A 13,797-nucleotide genomic window follows, 5' to 3' on the forward strand; every position below is an offset into this window, starting at 1 on the left:
CTTGAAAGCACTCTACGTTTTTGCCCTATCCTCTCATAATAACTCTTATCTCCTTTTCCAGGAAGGAGGCAGTTTGTCTTACTTCTTTCAAACTTTCAATCTTGTGCAGTTTCTCTTGACATTTGTGATCAGTTCACAGCACAAGACATGAGATGCACTTATTATTTTTAATATATTACATTATGCATTTAATTAAATTCCTGCAAAATTCTTAGACCACACAGTTCAACTCTTTTCTCCTTCATAGGTCATCCAGCTGTTCGCCCTCCTGTCTCCCCCCCTCCTTCCTCACACCATGAGCTCCTGGGTGGTGAACAGGAAAGGAGAGCCGCAGTACCGCCGGCACTTCCTGACAGACAACAGCATCTTTCACGGTAACCATCAGAAACACACACACAGCAGAACTGAATGCAATGTACAGTATGTTCTCTCTGATGACTGTAAGTCACGGGAACAAACAGCAGAGGGAGACTCGTCTCCACTGTTCTGCCTCAATGCAAAATAGGTTTTAAATTGCAGACAGCACAGCCAATGGTCAGTCCTGTGACATCAATAAAACCTTATTAATGTCTACTGGGACAGAAAAAAACCTGCTGCAAGCCTCTGAATCAGTGTGTGACATGAATAAAAACCTGTCCAGAGAACTTCATTCAGACTGGATTTACTTTAAGTGTAAGTAGCCGGCTGCAACACCTGACTTGTATTGCCCATGGACGATTCATACATATCTGTACATATATTAGGATATGGTTGAGCCAATTATGTTGAAGCTGAAGAAAAAAATTATATATTTTCATCATCCAGCATGAACAAATGGGTGTTCACTTAGTGTTTTTATGCATCAACTTGAGTACCATGGCACTTACATGCATACCTGTTAATGATGTTATTTTTTTATTGGATACATTTAAATAAGCCAGAGCGAATTGTGCATTTATTCCTTTCCATCCTCCTCACAGCTGAAATGAAACCAGACACATAAAGGCATCAGTCTGATCATGATTTATGAGTTTCGAGGCGGTGAGCCTGACCGATCCGCCAGACAAATCAATGACAAATCTCTGATCTCGCTCTGCCTCTGTGGCTCTCACACCGACTGCTAAAGCCTCAACCTGACTTGCTAGAGCCAGCGTCCACATCCCACCACCTGCAGACCGTGTGTTACATACAGTACCAGTGTGTGCTTTCTGCTTCTCAGCGAACCGTAGTAAGAAATCAGGCTTGTCTGCTGTGGATGATGGATTGACCTGGTTGACTTGATTGATCTGTTTCCCCTTCTGTCATGCTCAGAAATATGGATATTATCTCATTTAAGGGAATTTCATCCATCTGTCTTGCTTTGTAAATATACTTCTTCAAGCCAAAGTTGACTCTTCCAGAATCTGTGGTTAATTAATGTTGTTGAACTGAAAATCAATACCTTACTAAGCATGAAATGAGAATACTTTCTCATTAAAAAAATCACACCACCTTTCTGACCCAATCCCAATCAATTTATTACAAGATAGCATGCTCGGATGCTAATCTACAGCCTTTAAAGGACAACTTCACCCAAAAATGCAAATGTAGTCGTTATTAACTCACCCTGATGCCGATGGAAATTCAGGTGAAATTTCGTAGTCCACAACATTTCTGGAGCTTCACAGCAAAACAACTTTGCAGCATTCTCCCAAGCAACTGAAGTAGATGGGGACTAACGGAAAAGATAAAATGGCTCCATGCAGCTCATCCGACGTAATCCAAGTCTCCGGAAGCCCCGAGATTGTGCGTAGAGGGTGTGAATAACATATTTTCAAATCATTTTTGGGATCTCAGGGCTTGTGGAAACTTGGATAACACCGGATGAGCTGTATGGAGCCATTTTATGTGTTTTTTCTGTATTTTTTTGCGTTTTAAAACAAGTCCCCATCTACTTCAGTTGTTTAGGAGAATGCTGCCCGCAACACTGTTTTGCTGTGAAGCTCCAGAAATGTTTTGTTGTCTCCAAAACTTCACCTGACTTTCCATCGACATGAGGGTGCGCACATAATGACTGAATTTTCATTATTTGGTTGAACGTTGAGCTCTTCAGAGAATCAGAACAGATTGTCTGGGAGTAAATCGTCTGTTGTCTCCTTCACCAGACTTCAGATCCGGTTGATCTCTTGTCTATGTTCATTCCTTCATGACGCTGACAGTTTGTCCTTTCTCGTCAGTCAGAAAACGTACGCCTTTCCCTTTGTTTTTCCCAAGACTTTGCCTCACTCTCCCCAGTTGCTTCCAGTCGTTTGTGAATGACAGAGCGGCTGATGGTTTTTGTTTGGCCGTGGTACATAAATCAGTGTGAGAGGGTGGGGGTTTGCAGAGAGGGTGGAGGCTGTCTGTGATCAGGCAGGTGTGGACGAGGAGAGATTTACACACAAATCAAAGTGAGCAATCACTGGAGAGTCTTAGACAGACGGCACTGAACCGAGGGGGACACTGGTATCCAGACATGTCTTTTTTTGCCCCTCCAGACAGCACTAATCGATTTGGGCGACCCTCTGTCTCTGAACAAAACTGTCTCTCTCTCTCTGTGTGTATGTGTGTGTCACTCTGTGTGTATGTGTGTGTGCGCTTGGTCACTCAATAATTGTCTCCTGCAATCCTAAATTAAAAGGCTTTAATGTGGACCAATGAACATGACTAATGTGGGAGCTGCAGATTGACCAACATTTCATTAGAGAATTGACACACACACACACACACACACACCCACCCACCCACACACCCACACACACTTTAAAAGCTAAAAACCTGTCTATTAATTAATGTTTACACACAACCTGCTGCTCTCCCAGTCTCTTTTCTCTCTGTGGGGCTCACTGCAGAGCATCCCTCACATTTCCTGAAGTGTGTTTCCTGCTGTGTCTCTGAGGAAGCATCGCTACCTAAACTGACGCACACACACAGAGAGCATAAAGTGGGTCATAGCTCTGGCATCCCCTGCGCACTGGTGACTCCTTTTCACCCAAGGATATCCACCGAGGAGTAGCTGACCAAAAACAAACAAACAAACAAACAAAAAAACGGATGTGGCACGACTTCAGCTTGGTGGAGGGAATCCAAACTTGTCGCCAAACAGCTGAAACGTCCAAATGGCCAACTCTCACTGCTCTGTGCGCTCTCACCCACTCTAGCAGTCTAAAGCTCTTGCTTATTAACAAACCACTCTCAGCCTCCAGTCAACTGAGCGTGTAAGAAATCGGCTTATGTTTTTTTTTTTTTTCTTTGCCTCTGTGTTGCGCGGAGAGGAAGGAGAGGATGTGCGCGCAGTGGATGTGATGGTTAGTGAATCCACGCCGCAGATCACAGTGGGAATCAGAGGCTGAGGAGCAGGTTGTTTCATGATGGAGAAATGGACTAATCAGGCATGTTTTGATGGCTTTTCAACTCGCTACAACCGGGAGATGAAAATGATGTCCAAAACGCACGGAGGGAGCTGCTGAGAGCGACAACTCCGGTCCTCAATGGCAGAACTTGAAGTTTGCAGGAATCTCAGTTTGGAGAAGGGTGAGTGATGGCTTTCGAGCTTTTTCTCGTTCGGTTGTTTCATGTTTGAGTCCCTCATGGAGAGGAGGAATACTCGTGTGTGTGTGGTGCACGCACTCCTTTGGATTTCCTCTAGTCTTCACTGCGAGCGAGGCTGAAGCCCCATGCGTAATTTCTCCATTGCGCTTGTTGTTGTGGAGGAATTGCATCACCCACGCTGCTTCAAACACTCGGAATCTTAATTGAGGATTGTCATTCGCTGTGCGTTAATCGTTCAAAACGTCAGAATCAATTACTTGAGTTGAATTATTCTCCCATGAATTCATAAGCTGCTGTCAGATTTTGTGAGAGCTTTTGATGAAGAGGAGCAGTGGAGCAGCGGGAAACTGTCCCTGGTGCTGAAAATGCCCCTTTGTGCCTGTCACTAGGGGGCAGAAAAGCCTCTTAATGTGTCACTTTTGACAAGACCTGATCTGTCCACATAGGTGTGGATGTGCCACATTCTTTACAATCCTGAATCCCTGAGATGTTTATGTGTTGGGTCAGTGAGAAGATGCCTGAGATGCTGACAGACCACTTGGATTGGGCTGTCAGCAGAAACAGGAGTCCCTTGAAACCCAGAGAGGGCATGTTAGCACCACACAAGCTTTGATGGCAAATTGAATCCCCAGCAGTCCCTGGGCTGTTAGAGCATCCCCCTTTTGCTCTCATCTATACGCTGTCAAAAATATGGCGCACCCAAAGCCGGATGTGTCAGGCTGTCAGTGCTCACCCCTGCAGCGCCTCTCTTTCTTTATCTACGTGAGCGTTGGGTTGTGTGAGGGAGGCCCCTGCTTGCCTCAGAGCACAAGAGGGTTACCTCTTTATTCATTTTGCTGTTAAGAAGAGTTGCATGGCACCACGAGCTCTTGCTGGGTAGAAAAAGGAGAGAAGATTATTGAGGGAGGAAGGTTTTGAGGAGCGTGCATGGCTGCTAATCTTCACCACATGGAGGAAATGTCTTTTCCATGTAAAATGTGTTTTTCCTCATGTGTCTCTCCTGTACTGATGATGATGAATCTCAGCATGCTGGCCCCCCTCGCCCTTTTTGTCTCTGCCTCTTCCTTTCTGTCCCTCCAGGGCAGAGAAACAGCTAACAGACACCAGGGGAGGGAACATGCTTTCATCCTTTCAGCTGTTCCTTTTTTTAAAAAAAATCCCATTTCTTGTTGTTTTCAATCTTCTCTCCTCTTCGTAACACTTAATTGGTGTTGAGTGAAATGCATCTGTGAGTACTGAAAACTGTCACGTACAAAAACTGGAATAAAAGATCTGACTGAGTAGTTCCATTTAAAAAGAAATTTTGTCTCAAATTTAGGCAAATTTCTCAAAGGAAGTTGAAATGAGCCTAATTTTGGTATCGATGCCAATACTCAGATAATACCACAGACAAAAAATCTCAAAGGAACTTTATAAATGCTTCGACTGTGCGACAAAATACAATATCACAATATTTTTTGACCAGATATTGCTGTTGCAAAAATATTGTATGGATGACCTTTGGAGACTATTTGTAGACGTTGATTAAACGTTCACAGAGAGCCGAAGTCACGCCCCTTCCGGTGGATCTCATGGGACCTTATTTCGGAAAAACTTTATATGGTAGTGAATAGAGAAAGACAAATAATCTTTTGATCCCGCTTGAATTATGTCATGGACCACACATATGATGTTTGTCAATTTAAAAGACAATTTTCCAAGTCAAGAAAGTCACAGTTTGTCGTCATTAAAGTGGAATATCATGTAGTTTTGTGTGAAACTGCTCAGTGAACTACATCGTCTCGCTCAACACCAACATGGCCGCCAACTCTGCACAGAAAAGGTACTAAACAAGATGAAAATCACAATAAATCTGTCAATATTGACAAATGCAGTTATGTGAAAGGGTAGTTCATCATTTCTGTGACCAGCTCTATATTCAAGTTACGGGTTTTGGTGAGTGTTCACTAACGCCACTAATGCCACCTTTGGCTGTGTAGTCTTTATAATTACATAATTTCACAGTCTTATATTTCATTAGTTTTATGACAAACTGCGACTTTATTGACTTGGAAAATTGTCTTTTAAATGGACAGACATCATATGTGTAGCTCATGGCACATTCCAGATGGGATCAAACAATTATTCATCTCTCTCCATTCAGTACCATACAAAGTTCTTTTGAAAAAAGGTCTCATGAGGGAAACTGGAAGAGGCGTGACTGCAGCTCTCTATACTGGCTTTCAGCTGTCAGGCTCCAAAATGACGATATGCTCTTATCGCTGCACATTATAGATGATAAAGGTGTTTAGAAAGCAATAATCAATGTAATTGCAGGATCAGGGATCAAACCAACAATCTTCTGATTGCTAGCCACAACAGCCACTATGCTGCCAGGGCTTGAAGCCTCGTATCTATTTCTTCAGCCTGCCCACTTTGCTCCACAAGCCATGGTCCACAGTAGTAGACGCTGTAATGCTCTAAGTATTCCTTTTACGATGTCCTGGAAGCCTCTTGTTGGCAGCTCACAGTCTATATAGTTCAATATTTATGACATTTTAAAGGCAAATACATAAGAGTTTTAGTGGCAAACATTAACCAAAATTGTCAGAAATGAAAGTTTTTGATATCATGACAGCCATGTATTGTGTTGCAGAGATATCTCATGACATTAGCATGCTAACCAGCTGGCAACACCATCCCGATATAATATAGATGAATTGCCCAGACTGAAACATTTCCAACAACACCCAGCCCTGCATCTCCTCTCCTCCTTTTCACTTGTTGTAACCAGTCGAGCAAAAAGCTGTCCCATTTATTATTGTTCATAAATTAACTCCACATCCCTGATTTCCAGAGAGCCACTAACGTGCCTCTTTGTCTTTTCCACTTGATCCTAATTTGCATTTACATAGAATTTCACCGGTAATGAGTTTTTTTCTTTTAAATCTCTTTGTGTGTTGACTTAGCTGCTGCTGGCACGTCACATTTGCTCTTACATCAGTGTGAAGCATCAGCTCCTTAAACCGACGGGGAATCTCATCGGTGTGAAGCTGCAGCTGGACGGTTTGCAAATGGATTTAGAGTGCTCTATATATACCTGTGTTTGAGCAAGAAATAGAAAGCAAATCGCCCATAACTACTGGCTTTTTATTTCATTTGCTCTCTCAGCAGTTAATAAGCCACAAGGAAGCTTGGTCCACTTAGTCACACAGCTAACCCTTTTAAGCTTCTCCTGTGTCCCGAAACGGAGGACGGGGGGAAGGCAGTTACATTTCAGTTCAAACAGTTGAGATCAGACATTTAGCATAGCAGTCTGGCTCTGCTGCCAAAGATAATGTATCTCAATCTGTTCACAGTCATCCAGCCCGGCTCTGGGAGGAAGGAAGAACAAGCTTGAACAGTGCAGCAAAAGTCAACATCAATATATACAGAATGTGCACTTAAAACCCTCTCACACCCACACACACACACACACACACACACACACACGCTCTCTCACACACACCCACAAGCTTGAGTTCCCTCTTTGATGTCAGTGCTGAACTCCTCCACTCGGGGAGCCCCCTGTAGCATCGTCGGTGAATGCATTATCATGCTGCGGTTGTCTTGTGTTTATTTTTATTCCGGTGCTGCTCTACACTCTGCACCCCGGGGGGACCTGCGAACCCATTTGTAACATCGCCGACTCGAGCGCTGCCTTGGGCGCGCTTAATTAGGTGAAGTGAGCGACTGTGAGATAAGAGTGTGTGTTTTCCCCTCTTCTTACTCACTGTTTCCCGGTGTTTCCTGACCTTTTAAGTCGCTCATAAGAGGGAACGTCAAAATATTTCTGACTTCCTCCGTGAAGGTTTTGTATAATTAGTGTGCTTTAAAAAGGTTTTTATATGTGGATTTCCCCCTCAAGGTGCCAATCGTTCAGATTCGCCAGTCTGCTGCAGGATGTGAAGCTTTGAAGCCGTAATAGTGAGGGAACACTGCTGGGTGTCACTAAGGAACTCATGTAGGTTTTCTTAATGTTATTCATGTCACACGCAGAACATAAGTAGGAATTAGAAGGAAATCTAAAACATAAAAATACAGAAAACCCTCCCCTGAAAACCAATTTTTGAGGCTTTCCTAACTTGAAGCAACCTAAGGCCTGGATTAGGCTGTACTCACACGCAATCCTCCCGTTCATCTGAATGTGGGTAGAAGTTGCAAAAAGTTGACATGGAGTCAACTTCTGGAGAAACGCAACCCACGTCAAGCTGCAGTGGCCAATCGTGTTAGCAGATGATCAGACGGGAAGACACCCACAGGTAAAAGAACCCTCTCAGTTGTGTCCCCACTTGGTTAATTTGTGTACCCAGCTTTGGCGTCTGCATCTGGCCTGCGGACTATGTTGCAAAATGTTCTTGTTCTAGCGTAGGGACCACGACAGCTACGTGCAGTTACAACAAATTGGAGGAACGTCCACACAGAATCAACACAAACACCCTATGATGGTGAAATTTACATCATACAGACCCTTGTGCACTCGCGTACCTAGAAAGTATGACTTTAGGTAACTATGTATAGTGTGCAACCAAAGGAACAAACACAATAGCTGAGACTGACTGGAATGTTTTACAGGTATTTAGGCGTAAACCGAAGTGTTGGACAAAATAAAATGTTGCTCAGATGATGCCGCTATATGACAAGTCAGGACGTCAAAGGTATCACAAGTAATATCTGGGAACCATGAACGTGTGCAAGGCTGTCACTTTGTGTTGAAAAGTGGTGTTTTCTAAAAATAGTCTTAAAATAGTAATTAGGAGATAATATGAGGAAAGAATAAATAATTATGGCAGGAAAATAATTGCATAATGGCGCATTAAAATTCATGTTATCTCATTTGTTAGGTAACATTTTAGCCCATTTTTAACTAATTATGCTTTTAAAAAGTGATGGGGAAAAAATGGTAATTTCAAAAGCTGGTGGGAACATGAAGACACCTGTGTGGTGTGTACCAAATTTCACAGCAATTTATCCGATATTTGTTGAGATATTTCACTAAAAGACTAAAAATGTGACCTCATGGTGGCCTAAGAGGAACATCCAGTGACCATCGATGCATGGCTTAAAATAGCAGTGCTGGTCACCAGGTCAAACATTTGATCTATCGGGCATCGAGCAACAGTAAAGAGATGGCAGGAAATGAGACATAGAGAGCGATGCAACAAAAGTCTTTGGCTGGATTCAAACCAGGGAGGTTGGGATTCGTGTTTTTAATCAGTCACACAGTCACACATCGTTAACATTTTCCATACAGGAGACCTCTTGTGGTTGTGTGAATGATGACTGCTGTCTCTCAAGAGCAAAGGCACAAGTAGTGTGATGTGGTTGAAGGACTCCGAAGCCTCTCGAGGGGGACGCGGGGTGGTTAAATGCACATCTCTTTTCACCCATTGTTAATGTTTCTTTTATCCCTCATCATGATTTTTCTATAACCTCTAAAGTTAAGCACAGAGGTGCTGCGTGAATCGTTTTGATTCTTTTTGTACTGTTAGTTTGACAAATACTGAAATGGATCAAGTTGGAAGGCAATTATAAACAACCTGTTTTAACGTTTAGTCAGAGGAGTTGTTGAACGTTCTCAATCGGCTCTTCCTGTAAGCGACTGCATCCTTCATGAGCCAGAGTTAGAACCATTCTGGTTATTTGACATGAGAGATTTCTGCATTTGTTTTGTGCCCTTCATTCGAGCTGTTTGGGACCTTTGCTTGGCGATTGACCGTTTTTCCCTGCACCAATCAAAAATTAAAGATATAATATTATCAGAATCACAGTTGCTGTGTTGTTTTCTGGGTGTACAGAGATTATCCAGTGAATTACATTGTGGCTGACAGTATACAGTGGCTGCATGTTATCTCTACATTCATGCAGCTTCTGTGTCTCCACATCAGGTGGATTAGAGTCCAGCTGACCCACAGGTACGAATGTGAGCGTCTGTCTATCTGTGTTACCCCTGACTGGCAACTGATTCCGGCTGTTTCCGTGCCATCCACCTTTAAATTAATGCATGCTGGGAAAGCCTCCAGTCCTCCGTGACCCTGAGCAGAAAACAAGCAAGGAGACAAAATGAATAAATGAAGCGTCACTTCATTATCGGTTCATTATGTCTGTTTGTCATGCTTGAATAAATATGACCACACTTTAGTCTCTGTGTTGGCCATCACACTGGTGGAGCAGTTTTTGGAGTTTGGATTTTGCCAAGGCTGAAGCTCAGTGCTGTCACAAATGTGTTAGCACCATTTGTCCCACCATGGCGCAGCCTGATTTCCCCCCACATTCATCCAGGAGTCATCATCATCGGGTGTGTGCGCCTGACAAAATTCATTTCATAAGCTGTTGAGTGTCCTGAGAGGAAACAGGGCAGAGACTGGATGACATAACATTAAATTCAGGAGTATGTAAGAAGAAAATGTGATGGGATTACACGAGGTGTCATTTGGGGTTTATCATCTTTGATTTACAGCTGTGCAGCGATATTAAAAATCCTGCTATCTGCTCATCTAATCTGAAAAAGGACTTTTGGTGGTTTAATGGATTTTTCTGACATGTGTGCAAATTACTCATAGATCAAAAATGAAATTAACAACAGAATACGAGGATGTTAAATATAAGACCTTCAATGCAGAGTGGGCAGACGGTGATAATTAATATTTCTGAAAGGTTGTACAATGAACACCCCAGAAATAAAGCCTTGAAAATGGATGCTTCAGTTTCAGGATAAAACGGTGATATAACTATAACTGCTCCCAATCAATGCCAGTAAACCGTAATAACTTAAAGGCTGAAACTAACTTTGATTATCGATTAATCTGCTGGTTATTTCCACGATAAATCAGTTAATCGTTTGGTCTAAAAAATGCTCAAAACAATTTCCCAGAGCCCAAAGAGACGACTTCAAATAGCTTCTTTTGTCTGACCAGCAGTCCAAAACCCCAAGACTCCTCATTTGCTTTGATAAATGACAAAGTAAATCCGCAAATCCTCACATTTGAGAAGCTGGAACCAGCAAATGTGCAAATTTCAGCCCAGTCGCCAGGATGTAATGTTAGCAGTTAATGTTTCTGCAAACCACAGATTTGTATGTGCCAAAGGCCATCTCCTGTATTACATTTGTACAAAACATGCCATATCATGTTCACTTTACATGTTTATTACCTGACTTTCACATTCGGGAGGTGGAGGGGATGTGGTCGGAGTTACAGGTGACGAGGCTGCCAAACTGTGCGACCGCAGTTCGAGTCTGCATTTTGGCATTTCTAAGTGTGAAACTACTGGATAGAACTCAGGTCAATTTCCAGATGTCTTCGATGAACCAAAACCAGATTTTTTTCACTGGAATTCGGGCCATCTCCAGCCATGTTTGTGCCGACCAGAATAGGTATTTTGAGCAAAGCCGACATGTTTTCCTAACCCTAACCGAGTGGTTATTGTGCCTAAACCTAACTGGAGGATACACAAAGTGTTGTGACAAGAGAGAAATATGAAAATTAAACCCAAACAAACGTAAAGTTGCAACATAAAGAAAACGTTTATCTTCTGTTTTGCTGAAACTTCTTACATACTCACATTTATTCTGGTAATTGGGTTAAAACCTATTTGCTGGAAAAATGACAAAAACAATTAATGAATTCTAAATAATTGGCAATTATTTTTCCAATCGACTAATTGCAGCTCTTAAGTCCTTGTGACTGACTCTTTACTGACAGCCCTCTTGATGGCTAGATTTCATTCAGCCGACATCACTCATGAACATTTCCAAAATCATACAACAGGTTATCCGCGGACCCTCCTCACCTCTCACTTTGATTCACTGCAGAGTGAAAATCAGTGATGGCACGAGACCTTTATCCCTCTTTAGATCCATTTCCATCAAAGTGAAATCCCACTCTTCAGACACTGCTTTGTAATTCAGCTTAATGGTGTGTTCAGGTGCTAATCGGGAAGGTCACACAAGGGAGTTGAAAAGTTAGCTTTCTCTTTTACGTAAGGATCTAACAAATTTACATAAATCATGTTGGGCAGAAAACGCTTGCTCAGTGTTTTCTGGGACAAATGATTTTCAGGAGCTGACATTTAAATGGCAGATTTTGCGAATGCAATCAACACAGACGCGAGAAGTGTTTAAAACCACTCAGACCACCTGTAGACAAATGTAGATGTGAGGCAATTTTTGTGGTTTTAGTTTGCAGAGGTGCAGAGCTGGTGCAGCGTGGAGTCCTTGATTAATTATTTAAAGACAGCAGATTTAATGATAATTGTTTCTCTAAACACCCTGTTTTGCATTTGTTTATTTAAAAAGATACAAGGGCTGTTTCATTTGAATTTTTTCCACTGAATAAATATGGAAATTTTGCCCGATTTGTTGTTAAGTTTTGCTGTCGTCAGTATTCAAGCAGCTGCTACTACAATAAATATCAGGTGCCTGTTTATTCTACCACTTACAGCATATTTTTGTTTTGTTTTTTTAATCACATTTAGTAACCTTTTCTCTCAGATTCCTCTGTTTCGCCATTGCTGCTTTCAAAGGGGGCCGGAGGAGCTAATTAGATTAGTGTTAACTGAAACTCGCCCTGACTCCACCTGTTGATCCTGTATCACTCAGGGTTCCTGCAGAGTCTTGAACGTTTGGAAGATGCTTAATTTTCTCTTGTTAGGATTTCAGGGTTTTGAATATGCCTGGATTTGAATGTTCTCCTTGAAAAATTGCCTGATTTGGAACATAATCTGCTGTTCAATCTATACAGTCGCTGTGGTTTTGATCATTTTTGATATGTAAACCAAAAGTCTTGTCATATGTAAAAATGAAACAATCCTCTCAACATATTTGTTTGTTGCTGGCATTAAAATAAGCATTAACCAATTAGTATGAAAACATACAATCAAAGTTAACATGAACAGCTGGTAAAATAATAAATTGACATTACACAAAGATTGCTGTGGTTATAAGGGAATTGCATTTATAATAACAGTTTAGATGTGATGATAAAGGCTTTGACAGTGTAGACATTTTTGGTTTAGCTACCATGAGAGTGCTTGACAAGTGCTTGAATTTCACTCTTATGAAGCTGTATGAACCCTGCACCTCTACTAACACAGTGTATTCAGCCTCTCTTTCATGTCGCGCCCAGCTGTGCCTGGTTTGTGCCTGTGATCACCAAAACTGCTACATTTTCCGGTTACGTCCATTTGTGTTGGCGCCTGGAGATTTTGCTCGCATTTGTGCCCTACGTCAGGGAAACAGTGCCCCACTGGTTTCCCATCAAAGTGAAAAACATCATAATCTCCTTTGTTATTAGGTGTTCTGTTGTGTTGCTGCTAGAGAGCGGTTTCTTCCTGAAATAGAAGAGCGTTGAGTACAAGATGGACAGATGTGCTGTCTTCCTGCAGCACCCCCCCAGACACGCTCATCCTGCATGTCAACCCATTAAACCTTACTTTTAGAAGTGAATTATCACGAATGTTATGTCATCGTCCTTATCCTCGTATCCTGCTGGTTGACCCTAATGAACCCGGCTGATATGCAGAGACACACATCTGCTGCATGCGCTCTCCTCCTCCCCTACTCTTCATAACAATACAAGAGGTGGTAAACGCTAAATCTAAATCAGTGTCGCATGTTTACAGGACTTGTTTTGATAGACCTGCGAACATCAGGGAGATCAGAGAGAGATAGACCGGAGAGCGGATGACCGGGAGACAGGTGGAAACATGTGTGTGTGTTGTCAGAGAGAAGACAGGCAGCTGAAGGTGCCGCCGCAGATCAGAGGACGGCTCAGAGGAGGATGAGCAGCGGGAGTTTTGGGGTGCTTGCTTATTGTTTGGAGTGTGGATGCTTTCTGTCTGATGCTCATCTGGAGTGTCTGTCAAGTCTGATCTGAGGGAAAGCAAGAGGTCCTTTTTTTTGTTTTTAGTTTTTGGCTACAGGTGGAGCTGAGCCCACTGGCTCCTGATTTTTTTTTTTTTGCAGAGAAAATGGAGGAAATCTGTTCTTCTCTTTTTGGTCCCACTGCTCATAAAGTTCGATCCAACTTTATTTACGCTCCTGCGGAGAAATCGGCCATGTTGACCGTGGCGATGCTCCTGGCACGTAACGTCTACCATGTTGGTGGCACCGTGGCTGTGCCGCAGAAGTGCAGGCTTACACAGACTGGTAAGTTAACGACTGTGTGTGTGAGTCTGGACACAAGGGAACTCATTAAAGGGGCTCTGTAGTGTAGTTTGAGAAGAAACTAG

General features: G+C 42.5%; 1 protein-coding gene across 2 annotated transcripts in view; it reads left to right on the forward strand.

Annotated features, from left to right (window-relative positions):
• Positions 1-295: 295 nt before the first annotated feature.
• The window catches only part of plch1 (phospholipase C, eta 1), a 63,777-nt gene continuing 50,275 nt past the window's right edge, over positions 296-13,797 (forward strand). The window contains exon 1 of one of the 2 annotated variants that reach the window (XM_073489299.1): positions 296-374. In XM_073489299.1, coding sequence (XP_073345400.1) covers positions 296-374 — 79 coding nt within the window. Of the gene's footprint in view, positions 375-13,587; positions 13,715-13,797 lie in introns of those variants that run through there. The other variant, XM_073489306.1, reaches the window with a different exon arrangement.

Source organism: Pagrus major, chromosome 2 (genome assembly GCF_040436345.1).
Source record: "Pagrus major chromosome 2, Pma_NU_1.0".
NCBI classification, from domain to species: domain Eukaryota; kingdom Metazoa; phylum Chordata; class Actinopteri; order Spariformes; family Sparidae; genus Pagrus; species Pagrus major.